General features: G+C 41.3%; 1 protein-coding gene across 2 annotated transcripts in view; it reads right to left on the reverse strand.

Moving 5' to 3' along the window:
• Positions 1 to 1,113: 1,113 nt before the first annotated feature.
• Positions 1,114 to 23,109, reverse strand: part of KLHL5 (kelch like family member 5) — a 50,196-nt gene continuing 28,200 nt past the window's right edge. For both annotated transcript variants that reach the window (XM_035111896.2, XM_035111895.2), the window contains 9 exons: positions 21,253 to 21,389; positions 20,177 to 20,373; positions 13,107 to 13,319; positions 10,437 to 10,623; positions 8,880 to 9,104; positions 7,759 to 7,921; positions 6,457 to 6,669; positions 5,061 to 5,232; positions 1,114 to 2,454 (listed from right to left, as the gene is read on the reverse strand). In XM_035111896.2, coding sequence (XP_034967787.1) covers positions 2,398 to 2,454; positions 5,061 to 5,232; positions 6,457 to 6,669; positions 7,759 to 7,921; positions 8,880 to 9,104; positions 10,437 to 10,623; positions 13,107 to 13,319; positions 20,177 to 20,373; positions 21,253 to 21,389 — 1,564 coding nt within the window. In that variant the 3' untranslated portion in view covers positions 1,114 to 2,397. The remainder of the gene's footprint in view (positions 2,455 to 5,060; positions 5,233 to 6,456; positions 6,670 to 7,758; positions 7,922 to 8,879; positions 9,105 to 10,436; positions 10,624 to 13,106; positions 13,320 to 20,176; positions 20,374 to 21,252; positions 21,390 to 23,109) is intronic.

Below are 23,109 nucleotides of genomic sequence, written 5' to 3' on the forward strand. Positions count from 1 at the left end.
TGGCGGCCCCGGACCCCGACCCAATGCCACCATCTTGGTCCGCCTCCTCCTCCTCCTGACAACCCTACCTGGCCCGTGGGAGGAGCGACGGGGACGGGGCCTTCCCTCCCTCCCTGCGCTTGGCCGCGGGACACGGCGGGAGAGCGATTTTGTTTAATTGCATTTCCAGCGCGCCCCGCGGCCGAGCGCAGAAAGGGAGGGAAGGCCGCGGCCCCGTCGCACCTCTAGCGCCCATTTTCTAAACGGGCTGAATGAGACTAGTTTTGTGATATATTTTCTTCCCTTAATGAATTATCCATAGATCTGGAAAATCCAAATGTCCTGGAGGGAGGGTATGGGCTGCCACTTGGATTAGACCTATGTCATGTGGTTGCTGTGGTGGAAGAGGGAAGACATAAAAGCAGCTTCAAATCCACATTAAACTCCAGTGTAGATGAACCCTTAGATCAATGTTGTTTTCAATGCATTAAAAAAAATTGTGGCTAAGATTGCTGAAGGTAAAACTACATAAGAAGTTATCTAGATATCAAAACCTGGGTGCAGTCACAACCCAGAATGTGTAACCGGAGTAGTGACCACTGCTTGAAGACTTGGCCTTCTGCCATTAATAGATGGCAGGAGAATTTAGCCCAAGTGACATGCTTCTGCAGTGCCAATAGTGTGTTTTTTTGCAGCTGCTCCATCACAGGTGCCACCCTTCTGTTTTGATAAAGTAGATGACCCTATATAATTTAGAGCAGTGTTTTGGGGAACCTTTTCCACATGTATACATTGGATTCTGCAAACATCTGGTTTTGGACAACTAACCTTATACGTGTATATTTATGCCAATGCATTTTTTTACCAAACATGTTTAATGTAAGACAGTCATAACACTTAATTACCTCATGCCAACTCACCCCTTGCTAAATTTGGGTATTGGTTATTATCATTTGTGTGTGTGTAATTGATTACTTATATGAATAAGGCATCACAAAATCATTTGTAAAATTATAACAAACAGGACAGGACTTATACACTGAAGTAGAATGCCACTTCCCCTTTAAACTAATAGTTAATTGTGAACTTCAAAGTTCAGAACTGTATTAAAAAATTACAAGTGTGCAAAGACTATTCATCAGACACATTCCATTTACTTTCAGGAAAAAAGAAATCCTCGAGTTTACATATTCAGATTTTTTCAAGATAAAGGATAACAGAATGTTACATAAACATATTTGAACACGTAAGAAACAAGGCACAAAAGAAAATATAAAAGTTTCATTTACCACTTGGAACACCCAAGTAATTCTGAGTAGTGTAACAAGTCAACATAAGGCAAATACTAAAGAAAATCTATTACAGTATTAAATAATTTAGTTACGCAAGTCTGATCCTTGGAAAGTCTTTGTGGAAGTAGCTGAGCACCCTGAAAGGATGCACCAGTTGTAGGGTAATGCCCACTTTTTGCTAAAGGAACACTTGCTAAAAATGGCACGAGTTTTCACCTTATAAAAGTGTATTAAGATTTGTGCAAACTCCTCTTTCAAAGTAAATTAAACTTAGCTACATATAATTTCAGATCATGGAATGCTTCAGAAACCACAAATGAAAGTCACTTTTATCGATGCATTAGAATGCACCCCCCAACTCCAACTTCTGAATTACTTTCAGGAAGAGATCCACTCAGTGAAACTGCAATCAAGCTCAGAAAGATGAAATTATATATAAATATTTATAGAATAGAGAAAGTTCCATAAAATATTAGAAAATCCAGTAAGTGTGATGGATACTGAAAAGCTCTTCAAGAAAGTATCCTATAGAACAAACACTTCCATAGCATACTAAGACAATAATTAAAGTGAGGCTTTGGTTAAAAAACAAAGGCTGCAAAATGTCAGCTGTGGTGAGAAGAGTTCAAGCATCAAATGTATAGCATTTCCCACGCAAGAGGTACCCTTGATACTCTGATTCCGTCTGCATTTGGTTTGTCTTTGTACCATGTAAAAATAGTAATAATAATATTCCAATAGACAAGACAAATTATTTGGAATGAAAGCAATGCCACTACCTGCATCCTGAACATGCCAAAAACATATATGGAAATGGAAAGGAAGTGGTACTGTGCCCAGGCTTATTACAGCAAAGAGCTCAGGGCCTCCTAGAGCAAGAACCAAAATTTCTAAGCGCCAATTATTTTTCAGTTGCTGCATTCTAATGCATCCTGCCAGCTGGCTGCAGAGTATTCCATGACAAATAAATGTACATAAATTGCATTACTCATTTTTTTTAAAGTGCATAATGTTGGTCCGTTTTTAATTAAAAACATTTTAGCTAACAAAGTACCTTATATGATTATAATTTAGTAACTTGGGGGCACCCCCCCCAAGTCTATAGAAAAGAAGGATATATTTGTAATTAGAGCTTTACAGTCACGACACATGCCCCAGCTCTTCCGAGGCACAATGGTGCAACCTGTAATGGTGAGAAGAAGGTAGAAAAAGGTCAGTGACAAAGCACGCTTGCCAGAGTCACAAATATCTTATTTCAAAAATATAGAGCCTCAGTAATATGAATGTTGAGCAAGAGAACAAATCACTTGCTACCTATTTCTCAATCAGCGCTTAATTTGAGGCAGAGGTCACCTGCACTCAACCCCATCATTTTTTAAATATAATGTCGAAGCTCAATTATATAAATTACTAGCTGTACCCTGCCACGCGTTGCAGTGGTCCCTCCTTCCCCCAATCGGCCGGCATATGCCTGTGACTGTTTTGATCCCCCTTCCTGTACCCCCTCCTCCCCCCACCCCTCAGTTCATGCCTGTGACTCCCCCCCACCCCCCATCCCCCCGGTTCATCCCTGTGACTCCCGCCGGGGTCTGGTCTACCTCTGATGCGGTGGGGTTGTCAGTGTGGTCTGGCCTGTACCCCCTCCTCCCCCCACCCCTCAGTTCATGCCTGTGACTCCCCTCACCCCCCACCCTGCATCCCCCCGGTTCATCCCTGTGACTCCCGGCGGGGTCTGGTCTACCTCTGATGGGGTGGGGTTGTCGGTGTGGTCTGGTCTGTTTGGTGGTAGGGGAGGAGGCGGGTATTCCGGCCTCTGTTGTGGAGGCGGTGGTGTCGGGGTCTGGCCTGGCCTGGCTCACGGGGCGGGTACGGCGGAGGTGTGGGCCAGGTTCGTCCGGTCTGTCCCTCACTTTGAGGAGGATTTGGTGTGGTGGTGAGGGGTACAGAGAAGCCTGCCTCCCTGGGAGGTCTAGGTCTCATGTGGCAGTGGAGTGGCCTGGCTCCCTGGACAGAGGTGGTTCCTGGGGCAGCGAGGGATGGGGAGCGGCCTGCTCTGGGGGCGGCCTGCTCCCTGGAGGAGGCACGATCTCCGAGGCGGGCGAGGACTGTGGAGCGGCCTGCTCCCTGGACGGTGGTGGTCTCCTGGGGCAGGGAGTGGCCTGCTGTGGGGGCAGCCTGCTCCCTGGCGGTGGCACGATCTCCGGGGCGTGTGCGGCCTGCTCCCTGGATGGTGGTGATCTCCAGGGCATGCGCGGGATGGGGATGGGGCTGGTCTTGGTGCGGCCTGCTCTGTGGTAGCGGCGGGATCTCCGGGGTGGGCGGGATCTCCGGGGTGGTGGGGGTCGATGGAGAGTGGGCATCATATATATATATGATGGAGCAGGATATTAATACAGTGCATAGGTTTCCTGTCAGCAGGGACAGGAAGATTATACTTTTTATGTCACCTTTTGCATACATCAGGTCAAGGGTACACTACCTTCTAGGATTTCAGGGGCCATATTCCAGCCATGGTTAGGATCACAGAATCATAGAGTTGGAAGGGACCCCAGCGGTCAACTAGTCCAACCCCCTGCAATGCAGGACTCTCAGCTAAAGCATATGTGGCAGGTGGCCATTCAACCTGTTTAAAAACCTCCAAGGAAGGAGAGACTCTACCACTTCCCAAGGGAGTCTGTTCCACTAACAGCTCTTACTGTTAGAAAGTTATTCTTTCCAGAGGTAAAACAGAGCAACTCTGTTGTTCAATTCAGGCAAGAAAGAGGCATTAACAGAGTTCAAGGACATATTCCATCCAGGCAAAAACATGGAGGATGCATGGCCAAGGAGGAGCTGTGGCCAGAGAGAGGCTTGGACAACTGCATTTAGCCCCTTGGCGTGAGGTCCCCCCACATTAGAATTATTCTGCTGGGTTTACAGAGAAAAACTTGATTACTTAGCTAGAACAAAAAGAGCAACTTCTAAGTTTAGATTTCATTTGCACTTTCCAGTGGTAGCCACTGGGTATGAAGTGGCTACCTATCCTGTAGCAGATGGTAAGGTTTGCTGGATAAAAATGCAAGCGATTCGGCATATATGTAGAATGCTTTCACCACATATCTATGTCACATACAGATTATGAATATTTGAGATATGGAATCAGTTTTTTGGTAGGCTTGAGTTCCAGTACTTCCCAATTTAAATAATTGTATTTCCCTTTTCTTCCACCTTTCAGAAAGCATCTAGGAAAGGACAGAGACTTGGTTGCATCAGGAAAAGAAGATGTTTGACATGCTGCTTAATCATATGTAGAGGGGAACAGGAAGTAGCAGAACAATCAGACGTCTGTTTGTTCATGATGGGTGGTTCAGTCAGTAGAGCATGAAACTCTTAATTTCTGGGTCATAGGTTCAAGCCCCACATTGGGCAAAAGATTCCTGCATTGCAGGGGTTTGGACTAGATGACCCTCAAGGTACCTTTCGGCTCTGCAGTTCTGTGATTCTTATTTACACATGGTTTCACTCACTCATATAAAGTCACCTGGAATGACTGAATTTGAGCTGAAGGCAGGCTTCCAAAAAAGGCTGAGATTACTCTTAAAAACGTCAACATTTGAACACTGATGTTGCCTTCTATTAACTGAGGTGATGGAGCCAACTGCCTGCTATTGTCTACTATGACTTGGAGTGGCCCTCCCAAGGTCACAGAGAGCTCCGCCAGCCAGACTTGCTATGGGAGCACCTTGAACAGAAGATGCCAGAAATTCAACCCACCATGGTTGTATGAACCCTCCAAACCTTAATCAATACCTGTGTCCACTCATTTGTCTGGGGGTCATAAGACTCCACTGTGTTAAGGTAGGTCTGACCATCATATCCCCCAACAGCATACAATCTGTCTCCAAGAAGGCAGACTCCCACTGCATCTCTACTGATGCTCATGGAAGCTACGGCAGTCCACATATCAGTTTTGGGATCATACCTAAATTAAAAACAACAGTGTAAGGGTTAATTCCATATGTGTGAAGTTCTGCCAAGAGAGTATTATATATGCTATTCTAATTTTTCCTGTTACTCCACACGCCATTATAGTATTTCAGAACTTCTTCTGACAGATTCATTGCAACTTCACCTATATCTTTTGCTTTCTATCACTGTTGGTACCCTTTTTACACATACACAGACCCTGTTTGGAAGCGCATTCCCGGGCAAGCTATTTCTCAAATTGAGAACATGTTCATCCTACCCCTTCTTAACACATTTATCCGAATCAGCTTAATCCACATTTCCCCATTTTGTCCAAAATGAAGATCTGTGGTTTAATGTCATGGCACAACATAATGTTTTCAGACATTGAGTCGCGTCTCCCCATTTTGGACATAATGGAGAACTGTAGTTCTAAGCTAACCAAGATATACAGTATATTCCTGCGTATAAGACTACTTTTTAACCCAGGAAAATCTTCTCAAAAGTCAGGGGTCGTCTTATACGCCGGGTCGTATTTCTTATACAGTGAGTATATCCCAAACTCTATATTTTAACTGGAAAAGTTGGGGGTCGTCTTATACGCCCAGTCGTCTTATACGCCGGAATATACGGTAAATACAAACAGGAGAGCAGAGGAATGAAAGCACAGGCCTGGTGCTCATTGCTAGCTTACTATACTGTGACTTAGCAAGCCAGGAATCTACATCTGAGCTGGGTGAGAACTATGATAGATTCTCTTGTTGCAGACTGCTTCTGAAAACAAATTATAGAATTTGACATCTCTCATGTATTTTCTTATTTGCTGCTTTATTTTTAAAATTAATATTCTCCATAGAATTTGCACTTCTGTTTTGGTTAACTAATATCTTTATTTACTGACATTCTGATCCAAGTTGGTGGATTTTTACTACTATCATTTTGGTTAACAGCATGTTGCCCAAAGCTACACTTCAAATCTCCAGTTGTGGTAAAACACAAACCCTGGCCCATGCCAAATCTCTCTAAATGGGGGCTTTTGCTACTGTTCTATAAAAAGTGCTAACATTGCAGAAATACTCCAAATCAATTGCTTCTAAATAAGCTGTATCTTTTACTTTTTACCACCTCTTCTGCATCCTCCTGCACTACCGGTATATGCTCAAGTGTTAAATGCAGATAATTTTAGGATGACAGCAAGAACCTTAAGTATCTTCATAGCAACACTTTATTGTGTTAATACCTTTCCACACAGTCAGACAGCCTGGATGTCAAGTTAGAAGCTGGTGCATCATGGCCTCCAATAGCATAGAGAAACCCATTCCAGGTGGTTACCCCAACGCCACCTCTTCGTTTTGACATCTGAGCACAGAGTGTCCACTTGTTAGTATGAGGATCAAAGCATTCTACAGATTTGAGACAAGAACTTCCATCTCGACCACCAACTGCATATAGTCTGTAAGCATACAAATACATGCTAGAAAAACTAAACACACACACAAAAGATTCAAGCAGGCATTGAATTAGATGGCTTACTGCAGAATAAAAATAGCATTAAGTCTAACACTTTACAATCTTCCTCAGGGGCAACAAAATCTGCTGCTGCCTTTGTTTCAAAGAGAACTCTCTTGGGATCCTATTTCTGAAAGAGTAAGTCTCACCCATTTTCTGATGCTTCTCTTAAAACCTACCTATAATTTCTTGGTAACAAAGTAGCAGTTTTAAACAACAGCTTTGTCTCAATTCATTTCCACCTCATTAGGTGCTGCTGCTTGTCCTTTGATGTTGCATTTAAATCTGAAAGTAATACTGTAATTCTAACCACATTTATGGGCTAATTTATACAACAGATTTGAAAGTTTTATATATGTTACATTTTTCATCCCATTACTTGTGTGGTCCTTTTCTATTTCTAAATAAACAAAGATGCAAAACAATTAAAAAATATCAAAAAAGGAAGCATATACAGTAATTTAGGAAAAAGTGCAGCATATAAAAAAATACATAGTAAGAGGGTTTCCGACAATAATAGCTATTCCAACACGTCAAGGAAGGAGTAATATTTCTCAGAAAAAAACAATAACAGATACTTGTTGATTTTCTTTCCTAAAATGAATAAAATTGTCAGTTTCTCTTCAGCCATCTTACTGCTAAAGACAATTGCTTATGTTACCATTGTTTGAGTTAAGATTTTATACAGCATTATCAATTTGTTATTAAAAATACATTGCTAGATTTGACTAAGTCAAATTACTGGAACCATTTCTAGGACAAAAGAAGTCCTGACTGCAGTCCTGAAACTATTCAACATCCAAGAGGAAGAATATAATGAGCACTGGTTGTTTCCTGATACGCAATGAATATGTTAACAAGAAGTGGATAGGACAAAAACATGCATACACAGCATCATTCAAAAGCCTAACACTCTGTCCTTCTGGTAGATGACATCATTCCAATGTTACTAAATTTCCTTTATAAATGAGTTTTGAGTACAGTATAATGTTATGGAATATTTGCCCTTATTTCTGTCTTTAGTCTTACTTACTTTCCACTTAATACTGCTACACCCACTGTGCTCCTTGGGGTTGACATGCTAGCCACAAAGTTCCACTGACGTGCCTGTGGATCCCATCTTTCGACAGTATTCAGATAGCTCCAGCCATCATGTCCCCCTACAGCATACATAGGACCTTCCAGTACTGCCACCCCTTCGAGTAAAGAAAACACTATTATTTCAAAATGTGAAATGGCCCAATTGTATATGACATACTGCAGTGGTTTCAAACGGTCACATTTTCAAAAATGATTTCCTCATCTATTTTTCTGATGAGGAAATCAGAACTAGGGATTCTACAGAGTATTTTGAGACTCGGATGGAACACTGGCCAAACTATTGAAAGGCATCCTACAATACATTCAACATCTTGCCCATCCACTCTCCAACCACATTACAACATATTTTCAAAGGAACATCCATTCCTTTAGTAATTAATTCATTTATTTTCTGCCAAAGGAGCCAAGGCTGCAGTGTTTATGGGGATGGATAAACTGCCTCTCGGGAATGCCTGCCTACTGTAATTGATCACCTCATCTAAGAATCCTGATAATTTCGCCCCACAGTTGTACAGGAACAGAGAAACACTTGAGCCTTGACAAGCAGACATATCACAATATTTCTATAATATCCCCATTCGGCAACTGCAAATTAAAAATATGAAAACTCTTCAGTCCCTCACTCAAAATTAATGAAACGGGAAAATGGGGGGGGGGGGAGATGGTCTCTTGGTTTTGGAGGCATTAGGTTTTGACTGCTATAATGTTTCTAGTCTTCTTCCTGTCAAAAGAAGGTCCAGTGACTTTCTCCCACTCTTCAAAGGAAAGTCAATCTCAATATTATTATTTTTTTTGGGGGGGGGGAGCTAATATGCTGTATAAAAAGTGTCTCAGAGAACTGCACATACCTACATGCAATAAGAAATCATAATGCTCGAGATGAAAATTAAATTAAAACCTAAAGTTCCCCCCTGATTTTTGTCTCTTACAAATTGCCTACTACTGATAGAGTGTATCAAAGAAGCCCAAGTAGCACTTTCAAGGAAGCATTTCATTGAAATGAGATGATCACACCACATATCTTGCTTTTAGTTATAAAAAAAAGATACATACCCAGACCATGTCGGTGTGTGGACATAGGTGGCATCACACTCCAAGTTTTTGTTTTTGGGTTGTAACACTCCACTGTATTCAGTGTTTTCAGTCCATCTCTACCACCAACAACATACAACTTATCATCTAATACTGCTACTCCAAATTGTAGTCTTCTTCCATTCATATTTGCTACAGGAGTCCACATATTGGTACGGAGATCATACTTTTCAATGCTTGTTGCTCCTTAGCAGTAATATAAAATATTAATTTAAAAACTCAAATCTTTGTGATCACTTTCCACAAAAATACAATAGATTTGGTTCAGATAATGATAAACAATCTGATTATGTCTTTTAAAAAAGAATTATTGCCAAACACACACACACACACACACACACACACACACACTACATTAGTTCTCATGTAGTTTCAAAGTGCATACTGTACTTGAAATGTGATGTCAATAGCGATTACATAAAAAAGGTTTCAAATAATAATTTGCTAAATATTTTGTCTTACCAAATCTGAACGGAATGTTAACAATTTATGGACAGATATAAAATCAACTAGTTTGTAGAACTTAGCTATCTAGTATCAAATGATCTGTCTCACTTTCCTGGAATTTATATTTGCTCTCTCCTCAATGTGTCTAATATAATTTCTTCATGCATGCAATATGAAATACTAACTGAAGCTAGAAAGAAAATGTGCTGCAAGTTCAGCTGTATATTCAGAATCCATATTCAACACAGCATGAGAAGTCACTTAAGCAATCATTACAATAATTTTTTTAATAAAATACTTTAGTAACTAGTAATTATTTAAATATACTAAGATAGCTTCAGATTTTTTAAAACTACGAATACACAGCATTGTATGTATACACCTTTATTGACAGCATTAATTTCTAGGATTATTTTTTTGTCTTATTTCATTGAATACAGTATTTGTGTGCACAGAGGTGAAATCATATCATATAATAGTTTACAATAACTTCTTTTTCACTTGGATTTTTTCTTAATCAAAACAGGCAAACTTGTTGAACTTGATTAAGGTAAGGCTGGTATACTTTCACCAATAACATAACAGCCACCATGTGGTTATGTTTCCAAGGATCATTTAATAGGTTAAGGAAGGTAGGAGATTGTAAGAGCAATCAGAAGTTCTGCATCCATATTGTAAGCCTAGGTGTGCAATTTTCATGGAACACATCCATACCAGCAAGCTGAACCCTTCAGTTCCACCCACCCAAACCCCACCCCCATATATTTCAGGTGGGTTTACAGGAAGGGGGGGTTATGTAGTTCATATACATTTATATGTTCATACTTAATCTTATTACTATAAGCCACAAATATTTTAAACACAGTTGCATAGCCACTTCACAGATTTTCCTTTGTGGGGAGGTGAGGGGGGAGAATAGAACAGGGTGGTAGTTACAAAATGCTAACTAATAGGCATCGTCACAGCCGGCTTTTATCTAGCTGAAAGTAAGTCCTATCACAAATTAGCCTTTCTACTCTTGAAGTGATATGTGTGTTTTCATCTGTAGTACAGACATCCTATAATCCATACCTTTAGTCGCATCCATGCCTCCAACTGCAAACAACACACCAACTGTAGATTTTCTAGGTTTTGTACGAGGACTTTGCAACATGGGCCGCCTCTCTGGCAACAGATGGTATTTCATTGCTTCCATAATGAGTTTTTGACATTCAATGTCATCTCTGAAGAGTGCATTGTTTTCCATATCTGCTAAAAACTAGAAAAAAAGAAGACGATGTGCTGAACTTGAATAAATCAACAGGAAAATTCTGAACATAAAATGCCAAAATAACACAACTACAATCAATACAGAGAGTAAAATGTTTGCGTAAATGCAGGCACTTTGATAGAGAAGATTACAGAGATAAATGAGCACAACTTCTGTCTCTTTAAAGTTTAGCCAATACCTTCCCTGGGTGGGCATTTGGATCAGTACTGCAGTACTAAGGCTGTTTTCCTGATTAAAATTTACACACACACCCAGTCTTCTATTTGTTCTGTTACAGGAAATTACATGTGCGCAGGTTTTCATGTGTGCATGCACATTTGGAACAGCATTTAAGTCTTTCTTCCTGTTATAATATTTCAAACATACACTGATAATTTTATACAGTACTGCTATTTAGTTGCTAGACTCCAACCACTGCCATCCTCCATAACACTTTATAATGAATGGAACAGAATACAGAATGAAATCACATTGTACTGTGTCAGTCTTCAACAAAGACCAATAAACCTTGGTCAGGGTTGACTTGGCATGCTTTGTTCCTAACGTACCTGTACTGGCTGCAACATAACACTTCTCTCATAATGTTATGGCTCCTTTGAATAAATTATTGTGATTCTTGATTTAGTGAATCTTGCTTCAGTTTGTTGTGTGTAACATTTGCTGTATGCAAACCATTAATAATTCAGAATAGTGCCTATCTTAGTTTTGATCTTGGTCACTGTCAACCACATGCTCCAAATTCAGGTGGATAGCCATGTTGATCTGTCATAGTCATAATAAATAACAAGATGAAAGATGAAAAAATCATCTTCAGATACTCTGAAGCAGAGGTCACTTCAACCTTATAACTGTTGATGACTGTTATGGCAGTTGATTCCATAGGGAAGGGCAAGGGATTTTTAAAGGGATAGATGACCAAAATTAGCTTTAGTATGTATAATGGGACATGAATCCAATATCTCTATTCAGACCAGGTCTCTCCATAGTTTTTAGTTTGGTAATGAGTATCTGATGAAGTGTGTATTACACAAAAAGCTCATACCTTGAAAGCTTATATTTAGTTGACCTTAAAGGTGCTTCTGGAATTATTAAAAAAGATTTTTTCATCTTTCATCTTGTTATTTATTATCACATGCTACAAGGCATACTTTTAGAAAGATGTTCATGGCAGGTGACCTTCATCTTGGTGGATCATGTTTGAATATGCTGCTTCATTAGCTTTAATTTTTTTTACTAAATTTTGGTTTTCTTTTGCAAGCTGTCCTGGGAATTGGTTTTGAAGGCCAGGGTAAAGAGAAAACAATGTGCTCTGGCTTGCCCTGTAACAGGGATGGAGAAATTCCAGCATACAGGCCAGCTTTGGCTTTTCCTGAAGAAAGCAGGACTGAACTCCCCAGGCATCAGTTGGTGCAAACAGCTTCCTGATAATTGAAACCCCTGCTAAAATATTGGGGGGGGGGCACACACACTCAATTTTAGCTGTGGTTTCAGTGGAAATCACTCCTGGAACAAGGATGGACAGGAAAGCAAATCTGCTTTCTGATTGGAGATGGCGGCAGATGCACCTTGCTGTCTGCACAGTGCTTGGAGGTCCAGATATCAGAACTTCAAAGTGCCAAATCATCTGACAACATTGTGACATCAGGTGATCTGACAGCTGGGGCTGCCCACATGTCAAATTCCCCCCCTTGATGTCAATCCTGAAACAGATCTGCCCCACAGAACCAAAATTTCCCTACCGCTGCTCTAGAACAGGCACCCCCAAACTGCGGCCCTCCAGATTTTTTGACCTACAACTCCCATGATCCCTAGCTAACGGGACCAGTAGTCGGGGAAGATGGGAACTGTAGTCCAAAACATCTGGAGAGCCGAAGTTTGGGGGTGCCTGCTCTACAATAACCATGGATGCAATTACAGTGGTATCTCGAGTTACAAACGCTTCAGGTTACAAACTCTTCAGGTTACAAACTCCGCTAACCTGGAAGAGTTACCTCAAGTTGAGAACTTTGCCCTAGAACGGAAATCGTGTGCTGGTGGCACAGCGGCAGCAAGAGGCCCCATTAGCGAAAGCACGCCTCTAGTTAAGAACAGATTCAGATTAAGAACGGACCTCCAGAATGAATTAAGTTCATAACTACCACTGTAGTTTCTTTTCCTACACAAGACCCATATACAAAATCTTTGTCTTAAGAACCTTGAGTAAACGTAAAATATGAAAGATGTTCAAAACAAACATTTATTTATAAAAGAACCAATTCAGCTATAGTCCTCTGGGCAACCAGTCCCTAATTGTTAAAAGCTTACATTACCACAGTGTGTTACTGGTGGCACTGTATTAATGGTAAGCTGATTCCCTGCATGAACGCAGAGGTTTCCAAGTGGGAGGCAACCAAACCATATCACCTTAATTTACTGGTATCAATTGGTGAAAGATGAAAGAACAGCTATACAGATTGCAGCCATTTATTTACCTGTGGTGCAAGTAATGGCAGCCTGATGTATGCCAGGAGGTTGCTGAGATCCTTCTTTCTTTGTTCCAAATCATGTCTCACCCATGTAAGCAATGCATTGAGGATGGTCTCTTCATTTGGAATATTCATATCATCACTTGCTAAAAGCTTTGCAATTTCAGTGGCTGGTAACAATAAAAATTCTTGGTTTCTAATTACTTCCATGAAATGATCCTACAAAGTTTAACAAACAAAACATCTTGATATTAATGGGGACAGAGACCTTGTAAAGTATAACTGCAGGTGGATATGTATGCTGAAAAATAAGAACTGCTTGTTATGTAACTTCCCACTCCAGTTTTGCGAAGAAGTTTTACCTCTTTTCAGTCTCAGTACCTTGCGGCAGGAAACTGCTGCCACTGTGGCTCTGGAGTGAGTGCTGGTAGGTATGGCATTGCAGTGATGGAAACAGTGGTGGGCTAGACAACAAGCATACAACCCCAGCTTAAATTTGTGAAGACCTGTGTGCCTTGAAGAAAGGCAGAAGGGGAGAAGTCCATGTCAGGATGCACATAACAGCAACTCCTAAAGAGTTGCTTAAGATAAGTTGGGGTAGCCTCCCCTTTCTCTGGAGGTACTTAAGGGCTCTGTGTCCTTGAAGGAAAGCAGAAGCAAGGAGACGTAGGCTAGCAATCTCATGCTGTCAGCTCCTGAGAGAACCCTGTTCTTTATTTTGTAACATCTGTAGCATTTATGTATCTTTAAAAATGTAAACTGCCTTGGGTGGCGTGGGAGAAAGGAAGTACAGTATATAAAGAAAACAAACAGAGGAAGCTTCGTTCAGCACTCAAAAGCTACCCAGATAAATTATTTGTCTGCAGAAAGTAGCACAAGCTACGTTACTTTGTGGATTTTTAAAAAAATGTTGTACAGGGATTTGCATTTTCAACCCTGAATCAGTGTGTTTAAGGCTTGTGCAAAATTTGGAATTTGTGGCAAGAAGAAAGATAAATGAAGGCACTATGTTTTAAGGAGCAGGTCCAGAGAATAAGCATTCCCTCTGACTGATAACCTTGGGACATAACAACAATCTTCTTGGGACATGGGTAGCCCCGGACCTCCATACATACTGCCCAGGCTTGTGCCATGGGCAGGTCATTTTGGTGCTGCTAACACAGCAGTTTAACTTCACCCCCGGAGGCACACTCCATTGTCTCTTGAGACAGACAGATGCCCACTATTCTAGGGTTAATAGTAATAGTCTGCAGGGCACCACACACTTCTTGGAAATCTTATTCAGTCATTACTTAAGAGTTCTAAGAGTCATGAGATATGGCCCATGAATTTTCTTTTCATATCTTTAATTTTTATTTGGTGTTTTCAATATTACATCAAATAATGAAAGATACATTTACTACATAGAACAAAATAGAAAAAGAAAGGAGAAAGAGTAAAGAACAAAATTATAAACTGGGGACAAAACTCCCATAATATATATAGGGTTCACAAACTGACATAAAGAGAAGCTAAACTATATTATTATTAATCATTTATAAACTGCAGTGCACAGATTAAAAATACAAGACAGTCTCTACCCAAAGAGTTACAATAGAAAAGACAGAACAGAAAAGGAAAAGGATCAGGTAGCAGGTTATGTGGATGGTGAAAAAACTTTTCCATCTGAAACCTTAGAAAGCCTTTGCCAGTCAGAGTAGATGGCTACATGGGCAAATAATCTTGATATAGGGCAGCTTTCTATGCCTCAGGTCTGTCTGTATAAAATCACAATGTCACTGGAGATTGGGATCTTCTTTCCATTGCACTGCAATTTCTATCCTAGCTGCTGTCACTGGATGAGAGGTAAGGCCCTTGTGTGGTACTGCTTCCTTGCGCTCAAATCAAACACACACAGAGAAATTAAAATTCATGAACAAATCAACAACAACAGAACAAAGTCAAAACATTTCTATTACAATTTCCACATAACCATCAAAAGTCTAGCAAAACAAATATGTTTTGAGTCGATTCCTAATGTCACCAATGTGGGGAGAAATTGGATCTTGAGCAGGAGGGAGTTTCATAGATGGGTTGTTGTCAGAAGAAAGGCCATGGGCTTTTGTCCACTAATGACAGAACTAGTAGGACCACATGTGCAGAACTTAAAACATGAGTCAGAAGGTATCGACGGAGACAGCCCTCAAATACTCGTGCCAGCATGCATCATAAACCAGATCCACATCTACTAAGCTAAGGCAGACCATAACCCTGATCTGCCTGAAGACAAGCAGAGAATACGCTGAGCTTCGAAGGGAAATGTGAGGTACTAGGATTAGGTTTTGCAGATCAGCTCCTACACCCTAGTACTTAGTGACTGCACTTGGTTTGAATGAATTCATGCCTCCCATTTACTGTTATCAATTTCCCTCTTGCAAAGCAATCTATGCATATTTACTTAAAAGTCAATTCCTATTATGTTCAATGGGGTTACTCCCTAGCAAGTGAGTTTAGATAGATGACTTCAGCCCAAGCTCCATTTCCCAACACACCTGCAGAAAATTTGCAAAAACATTGCAAGTAAAATCAACTATCTCATATATTTCAAGCTCCTATTGGCCACCATAAGAGCTAAAATGTGGAACACTGAATTTTGTACAACACATCACATTCTGCACTTGGGCTTCTAAAAATATAATAAAGATATAAATCTTATTGCTTAAAATGAACAGTGCAGTGAACAGAGTATAAATATTGAGGAACATTATATTATTTTAATACAGGAGCAACACCCTCTTGTAAACTGAAGTGACACAGAACTGAAATCTGTCTTACTTATTTATATGTCAAGGTACATGAAACAAAACCATGCCAACCTTTTCAAGAAACACTAAATGCATTGTTCCATTAATGAAAGCCTATTAGTTTAGAACAGTCCTCTAGAGATTACTTGCTCGAAGATCTCTTAAACCAAGAAATACTTCAACTGAATCTTTGGCAGGCCCACACACAGTTGTTTTCATTTAAAATTAGTTGTGAAGTTGCATTATTGAACAACTCATAGTTTCATATAAAAGCCTTACAAAATAGCTTTTTATGAGATTGGATGCGTTAATTGCTTATATATACATCCTACATGGAGTAAACAGCTCCTTAGATAAGGCTACATATGAACAGGGCCAACTGGAATGCCAAAACAGGTTTAAATGGAACTATAAATATTTCACATTCATTGTGAACGACTCTGGAATTGCGGCGCTCCTCTCACTTTACTGGCCAAGGAAGCAGACGTTTGTCTGCAGACAGTTTTTCTGGGTCATGTGGCCAGCATGACTAAGCCGCTTCTGGCGAAACCAGAGCAGTGCATGGAAACACCGTTTACCTTCCTGCCAGTGTGGTACCTATTTATCTACTTGCACTTTGATGTGCTTTCAAACTGCTAGGTTGGCAGGAGCTGGGACTGAGCAACAGGAGCACACCCCGTCATGGGGATGTGAACCACAGACCTTCCGATTGGCAAGCCCTAGGCTCAGTGGTTTAGACCACAGTGCCACCTGCGTCCCCTTTACCTTTTTATACATTAATATTTTTTAAGTCATCATAAAAAGCAAAACAGTGTGGAGATGCAACAGAAAAAGGCTCCGGGGGGGGGGCAGGACTCCTGCTCACCCCCTTGGGTTTTTGTTTGTCTGCCATGCTGGGATGTCGTAAAGATGTTTGGAATCTGTGCCACCAATGTATGGATGACACTCATCTCTCCCTCCTTCCCTGCTTTCCATCAAATTCCAGGGAAGCTGTGGAAGTGCTGAACCAGTGTATGAAGTTGGTAATAGACTGAATGATAGCTAGAAAACTACAACTTAATCCAGACAAGACAACATGCTCTTGGTTAATAGAATAGGGGATCTAGAAATAGGAGTTCAACCTGTGCTGCATGGGGTAGCATTTCTCTGAAAACACAGCTTTGTACTGTTTATATTGTGTTGTATTTTACTAATTAACCTCCTTAAAGGACACTGAGGAAAGGCAGAGTATAAATATTTTAAATAAACAAATGAAGCAAGCATGCACAAATGCTCCCTACTTTGGCTTTTCTGCTATTTACCATCATTTGAAGTGCAATGCACAATAAACTGCTTTTCATAAGGTACAGTGTTTTAGCATTGGTATAGGTACATTGCACACTTATATAATACTTTTAAAAATAAACATAAAATGGTTGCTGTTTTTAGTGCCAACATTTCCTTGCTTTCAAGCAGTTTTTAAGCAAATGAAATTAGTAGGGGATTTATTCTACATGAACATTCAATTGAACTACACATTTCTATTCTGTTTCCATGGCAACATTCATTTCAAACCATTATTACTAAAATTGAATTTCACATCTCTGTTGGAACTAAACAACATTTAAAAAGGCCCTTGGAAGGGTTCATCTAGCACAACTAATTACTCTGGAAAATAGCTTTCTAAAATCCAACTAATTTAAATTTCATTCCTATCAAACTATTAAAGGTTATAATTGTGCCACTGTTTATTGCAGTGTCAATAGCTTCAAGGTAGCTATTTCAATGGCCACAGCTTTATTAAACGTCTCCAAAGCTTCTTAACAGAGGAGGAAATGGTGCATCAAAAGCATACAAAAGGTAAAAAGGCAAATGATCACAAACCACTGGGAAAAACAGAAAGGATATACCTTGCCTGACTGAATTCTTGAGGTGAAATCTTTAGCAAAAGTAGGAACAATTCTTTAACAGTTTGGGTCTAACATTACTCTAGGCAGAACTCAGACAGATGGAAAGGAAAGAAACTAGTCTACTGCGGATACTGAATCTGTGCATGGATTACTCTCATAGAATACTGTCTCGGCCTATGCACACATGCACAGGAAGTGTAGCAGGGTGCCCCCCCAACCTTATCAGCTCAATGTTAGTTATTTGTACTCTGAAACTGTGCTAGAGTACATTATGCTAAAGTGTGCTACTGGAGAACTGTCCAAACCTACTTGCTATTATGTGGGCAAGTAAAGGTGAAGGATCAAGTGCAAAGTACTAGACCTGCATTGGATTACCCCAATGAAATTGACTGGCAACATGTCAGGGCAGACAAAGGATAGTACTTACTTGCATAAGATGATTGATTTATGGAATTCCCTGCCAGAAGATGCAAGCACGGCTGCTGGTTTCAAAAGGGATTAGAGACATTCATGAAGAAAGGGTCTACCAATGGCAACTAGTTATTATAGCCAAATAGAATACACACTTCTGAATACCAGGCACCACTAAGCTCTCTTGTATAGATGCTCAGAGCATGTACTTTACACATTACAACAGGTTCATCATATATCTACGAATCTGTGGAAGCACTGAGGACCAATTTCATATTTTGCAAAAGTAACCCAACTTGAGAACAAGATGGCAGGTGAGTGGTAGAACACAGAGATCAGTTTATCTCCGTACCACACATCTGCCAAGTTGTTCTGAATATACTGATATAATTTATTAAATACATAACTTGCCCTTCATCCTAAAGGAGCGCAGGATGGAAAACAGAGAACTAGTTTTAAAAAATACAATAAAAATAAAAGATAGCGTATTTGAAACATTTTAAAAATAAGAACATCAAAAATTTATATACTGTATCATTAAATCAACTGAAAAAATTTATTATTTAGATTACAATCAAACCCCCATACACACATCAGGCTGGGGGGGGGAGGGTTGGACTGAGCAGTGGCATTCCTCTGCTTGCTTCTGCCAGCCTCCTACCAGCAGAATGATGCAAGCAAGCAGCACTCCACTGGCCCAGACCTCTCCCTTCTGCCTGAAAGTGCAGGAAGGTGGAAGGCCTGCCACCTGCTGACAGAAAGTCCCAAAATGGGGCAATCTGAAGGTAGAACTGAGATGGCCTTGAATCCACTTGATCTGAGCTGCTCTCACACCTGGCACAGGCTCATCGTGAGACCAACTGCTGGTGCAAGGATCGTGCCTGATTTGCCTGTCCCCTTTGCCCACCTTCCACTGCTGCTGCAATGAGCAACTCAGCTCCAGAAAGCCTCAGTGACAGCAACTGAAACTTTGGATTGTTTTGCCAGTAGGTGAGTGTGCTAAACCAATTGCATCAGAAAGGAAAATACCAAATGAAAGTGGAACAGAAAATACCAAACGAATGTCAGAACCGACTGACCCATCCCAAGTGTGTGTGTATATAAAGAGTGCTCTTTCTAAGTGCTAAAAGCACTTCAGATATCATCACCACAAATATCATTATCCCAGCAATCATCAGTCCCTTAGGGTAGGCAAATTTCTTTTTCATGTCAGACATGGAGCAGCTTGCCCAAAGCAAATCAGTTGACAGCAGAGATTATGTGAACTGGGAGTTTCCAGCCCACTATCTTATCCATAAGCCATGCCAGCTATTCAGGGGACATATTCTGCAGTACCCAAAACATTATTATTATCCCTACAAAATAAAATAAATCCAGAGGGCAGAATTCAATGGGTCTCACCAGTGGAAGCCCTGTGTAAGAGCTTCTGCTTGAGCAGTGGGACTTTCTGTTCCTTTCCTCCCCCTACAACCACTGAAATTGGTTTTTCTGAGTCAGAGATCTTGCAGAACAGCGGGGGGGGGGGGGGAGAGGGGGGATCATTCGGTCTGGCAAGCCAAAATGCTTGCTCTGATAGAATGATCGCCTTAACACACTGCTTTAATAAACTGACTGTAGATGCACATATAAACAACTTAAAAAGGTAAAGGGACCCCTGACCATTAGGTCCAGTCGTGACCGACTCTGGGGTTGCGCGCTCATCTCGCATTATTGGCCGAGGGAGCCGGCGTATAGCTTCCAGGTCATGTGGCCAGCATGACAAAGCCGCTTCTGGCAAACCAGAGCAGCACACGGAAACGCCGTTTACCTTCCCGCTGTAGCGGTTCCTATTTATCTACTTGCACTTTGACGTGCTTTCGAACTGCTAGGTTGGCAGGAGCTGGGACCGAGCAACGGGAGCTCACCCCGTCACAGGGATTCGAACCACCGACCTTCTGATCAGCAAGCCCTAGGCTCAGTGGTTTAGCCCACAGCGCCACCTGGGTCAACTTACCATGGTGTAATTGTGGGCTACTTTGTGCAAATCCGTGCAACCCTGTGCATCCGCAAAGGACCGGATTCCAAGGCAATTTGATGGATGAAGCTGCTTCATTAAAAATTTACAGCAAGCTTCTACAACCTGAGAGAGCTGAAGAATACAGGCTGTAGATAACAGGCACTCAATATTATCTTCTTTTAATTCAAGGCGACCTAGAAGAGTCAGAAAGAAGTTTAAGGTATTTAGGAAATAATACTATTACAAGAGCAACTCTGCTATATCAGACCAATCTAAGGGAGGGGAGAGAAAACTCTCTGGAGTAGACTCAGACTAAGTTAGTGGAACTTGGGTCCCAGTGAAATCAATGGGAAAAGTTAGTCATGACCAGTTATATTGATTTCAATGGGAAATTAATTAGTCTGCATCCAACCCACTCTCTCCACATCATTCAAAATTTAACAAACCTCTATCTATTATGTCCCCCTAAGTCATTTTTTTTCTAAATGAAGAAACCCCAAATGCACTAGTCTTTTCTTATAAGCTAGACTCCTAGCCTCCAGCAAGGACAACTTTGTGTTCATGAGGTTGGAAGCGCATAGAGGGAAGAAGCTGTGCTGCCACTTTAGCTGCCTGGTTTCCAGCTACACCCACTACAGGTCTGAGATGTGTCCCTGGCTGGTAAAGGGATGAGGCTGGCTCAGGCCAAAAGAAGACTTTTTCACTCAAATCCTTTCCTAGGCCATAAAAAGGAGTTTTTGCAGCCTTCCCTATTTATATATTTACTTTACTTATACTTCCACACTGCTAATAATTGAAGTTATCAGCATGGTTAACAATAAACACCAATACCACAAAACAGAATAAACATCTATATTTGGTTGGCTTTGTGGCCTGTACCCCACAGTTACCAGGTTATTGGTAAGTTAAGAGGGAATAAATGAGACAGCACAGATTTGGAGGAACCATTGTATCAGGAGTTGGGTTTTGTTGCTATTTGAGTAAATAGCCCCTTCCCTTCACAGCAGGTGAGAAAGCTAATAAAATAAACAAACGTACATACATTAGACAACTTTACCAGCCACTTTCATTACCTGTATATGCATATTGCACCAAAGCCCATAGTGCATTTGGCTCAACACCTTCCATTTTGATTTCTTCTTGTCTTGCCTCTCTTACATCATTAGTAAACATGGCGGCAAAGTAGTCCGAGACAGAAGACAGCACTAATCTGTAACCATATGAAACAAAGGAAGTGAAAATGACATTCATATTAATGGCTTCATTATTCACCCCCTTGAAAGAAGAATATTTTTGAAATCATTTTGAACTTGACAAACTATGATATCATCCACTTATCAATATGTTTCTTAATCTACCTCTTTGGTGCTTTACAACTTCACTGCCCAATAAGAAATACCACTTAAAGCTAATCTGAATTTTGAGACAAAAATGAGAACTTTTTGACGAAATGCAGTTCAATGGGTGCTAGGACCGGGCAATATATAAATATATCATCCAAAACAAGGTTGAAGTTCACATCATGATAACTGTTTCATAATATTTGAGCTGGCAATATATCGTGAATTACAATGTGTGTAAGGGGGCTAGGCAACATCAGGTTTTCAACATCGCGATAACTCACCAGCTAAACATCGTGATAACTCATCAGCTAAAAACTGCAATGTTATCAGCAGCTAAACCTCACAATATCACCAGCTAAACATTGCAACCTACCATAATGTCAGAAATAAGGATGGAACTATACAGAGGTGAAATGTCCTGGCAACTGCTAGTACTTAGGGGACTAAAACAGATAAATGACAATATTATCAATAATCACAAAAAGTTTCATCAGCAGGCAAGCCAAAATGCAACCCAACAGGACTTTTGGTTTTGGGCTTGGCTACCAAATGGTGGTATTCAGGACAATCCAAAGTACGGCAATGAGACATAGTGAATACAAATAATCTGGGACTGCAAGGCCTCATGGCAGTGACAGGGAATGACAGCAACAACAGCGGACTGCAAGGCCTCGCTGCGGCAATGCAAAGTCGCAGCAGAAGCAGTGGTAGCCTGCACGGACTGGCAGCAGAGGCCTGCAGGGACTCATGACTGTGTCTGGAGGTGACAGCAGTAGTGGCAGCCTGCGAGGCCTTACAGCGAAAATGGGAGATGGCAGCAATAGTAGCGGCAGACTGTGAGGCCTTGTGGCGACACAAGCAGTGGAGCTTGCGAGGCCTCACCATGGTGGCAAGAGGTCCTCCTGGCGGTAGTGGGAGGCAGTGGCAGAAGCCGTGGCAGCCTGCCTCAGCAAGGCCTTGCAGGTCACCTCTGCTTCTGCCCTTGTCTCCTGCCACCACCGCAAGGCCTCACAGGCCGCCACTACTGCTACTGCCACAGCCATGACAAGGCCTTGCAGGCTGTTGCTGCTTTTGCCACTGCCGCAATGCCTTGCAAGACCACCACTACTGCTGCCACCACGTCAAGACCTTGCAGGCTGCTGCCACTTCTGCCAACCCCACCCATTGCCAAGGCAAAGCTTAACAGGCTGCTGATTATTGTGCCACTACTGCCAGGCTGCCGCTGCTTCTGCCCTCCCCCCCCCACGTTGATTCTGCCGCTGCTAGGCTGCTGCTGCCTAGTAGGCCTGCTGGCATTCCCAGATTATTTGTATTCACTCATTACCGTACTTTGGATTGCCCTGAATATCACCATTTGGTAGACAAGCCCAAAACCAAATGTCACATTTGGATGCATTTTGGCTTGCCTGCTGCTGAAAGTGACCATGAGCTGATTGATAATATCATCATTTATCAGTTTTAGACCCTTATGTAGTAGCAGTTCGCCTCTGCGTAGTTCCTTCCTTATTTCAGATATCGTGATATATTGAGACGTTTAGCTGGTGATATATCGTGATATTGAAAACCAGTTATCGCCCAGCCCTAATG

This window comes from Zootoca vivipara, chromosome 9 (genome assembly GCF_963506605.1).
Source record: "Zootoca vivipara chromosome 9, rZooViv1.1, whole genome shotgun sequence".
Lineage (NCBI taxonomy): Eukaryota > Metazoa > Chordata > Lepidosauria > Squamata > Lacertidae > Zootoca > Zootoca vivipara.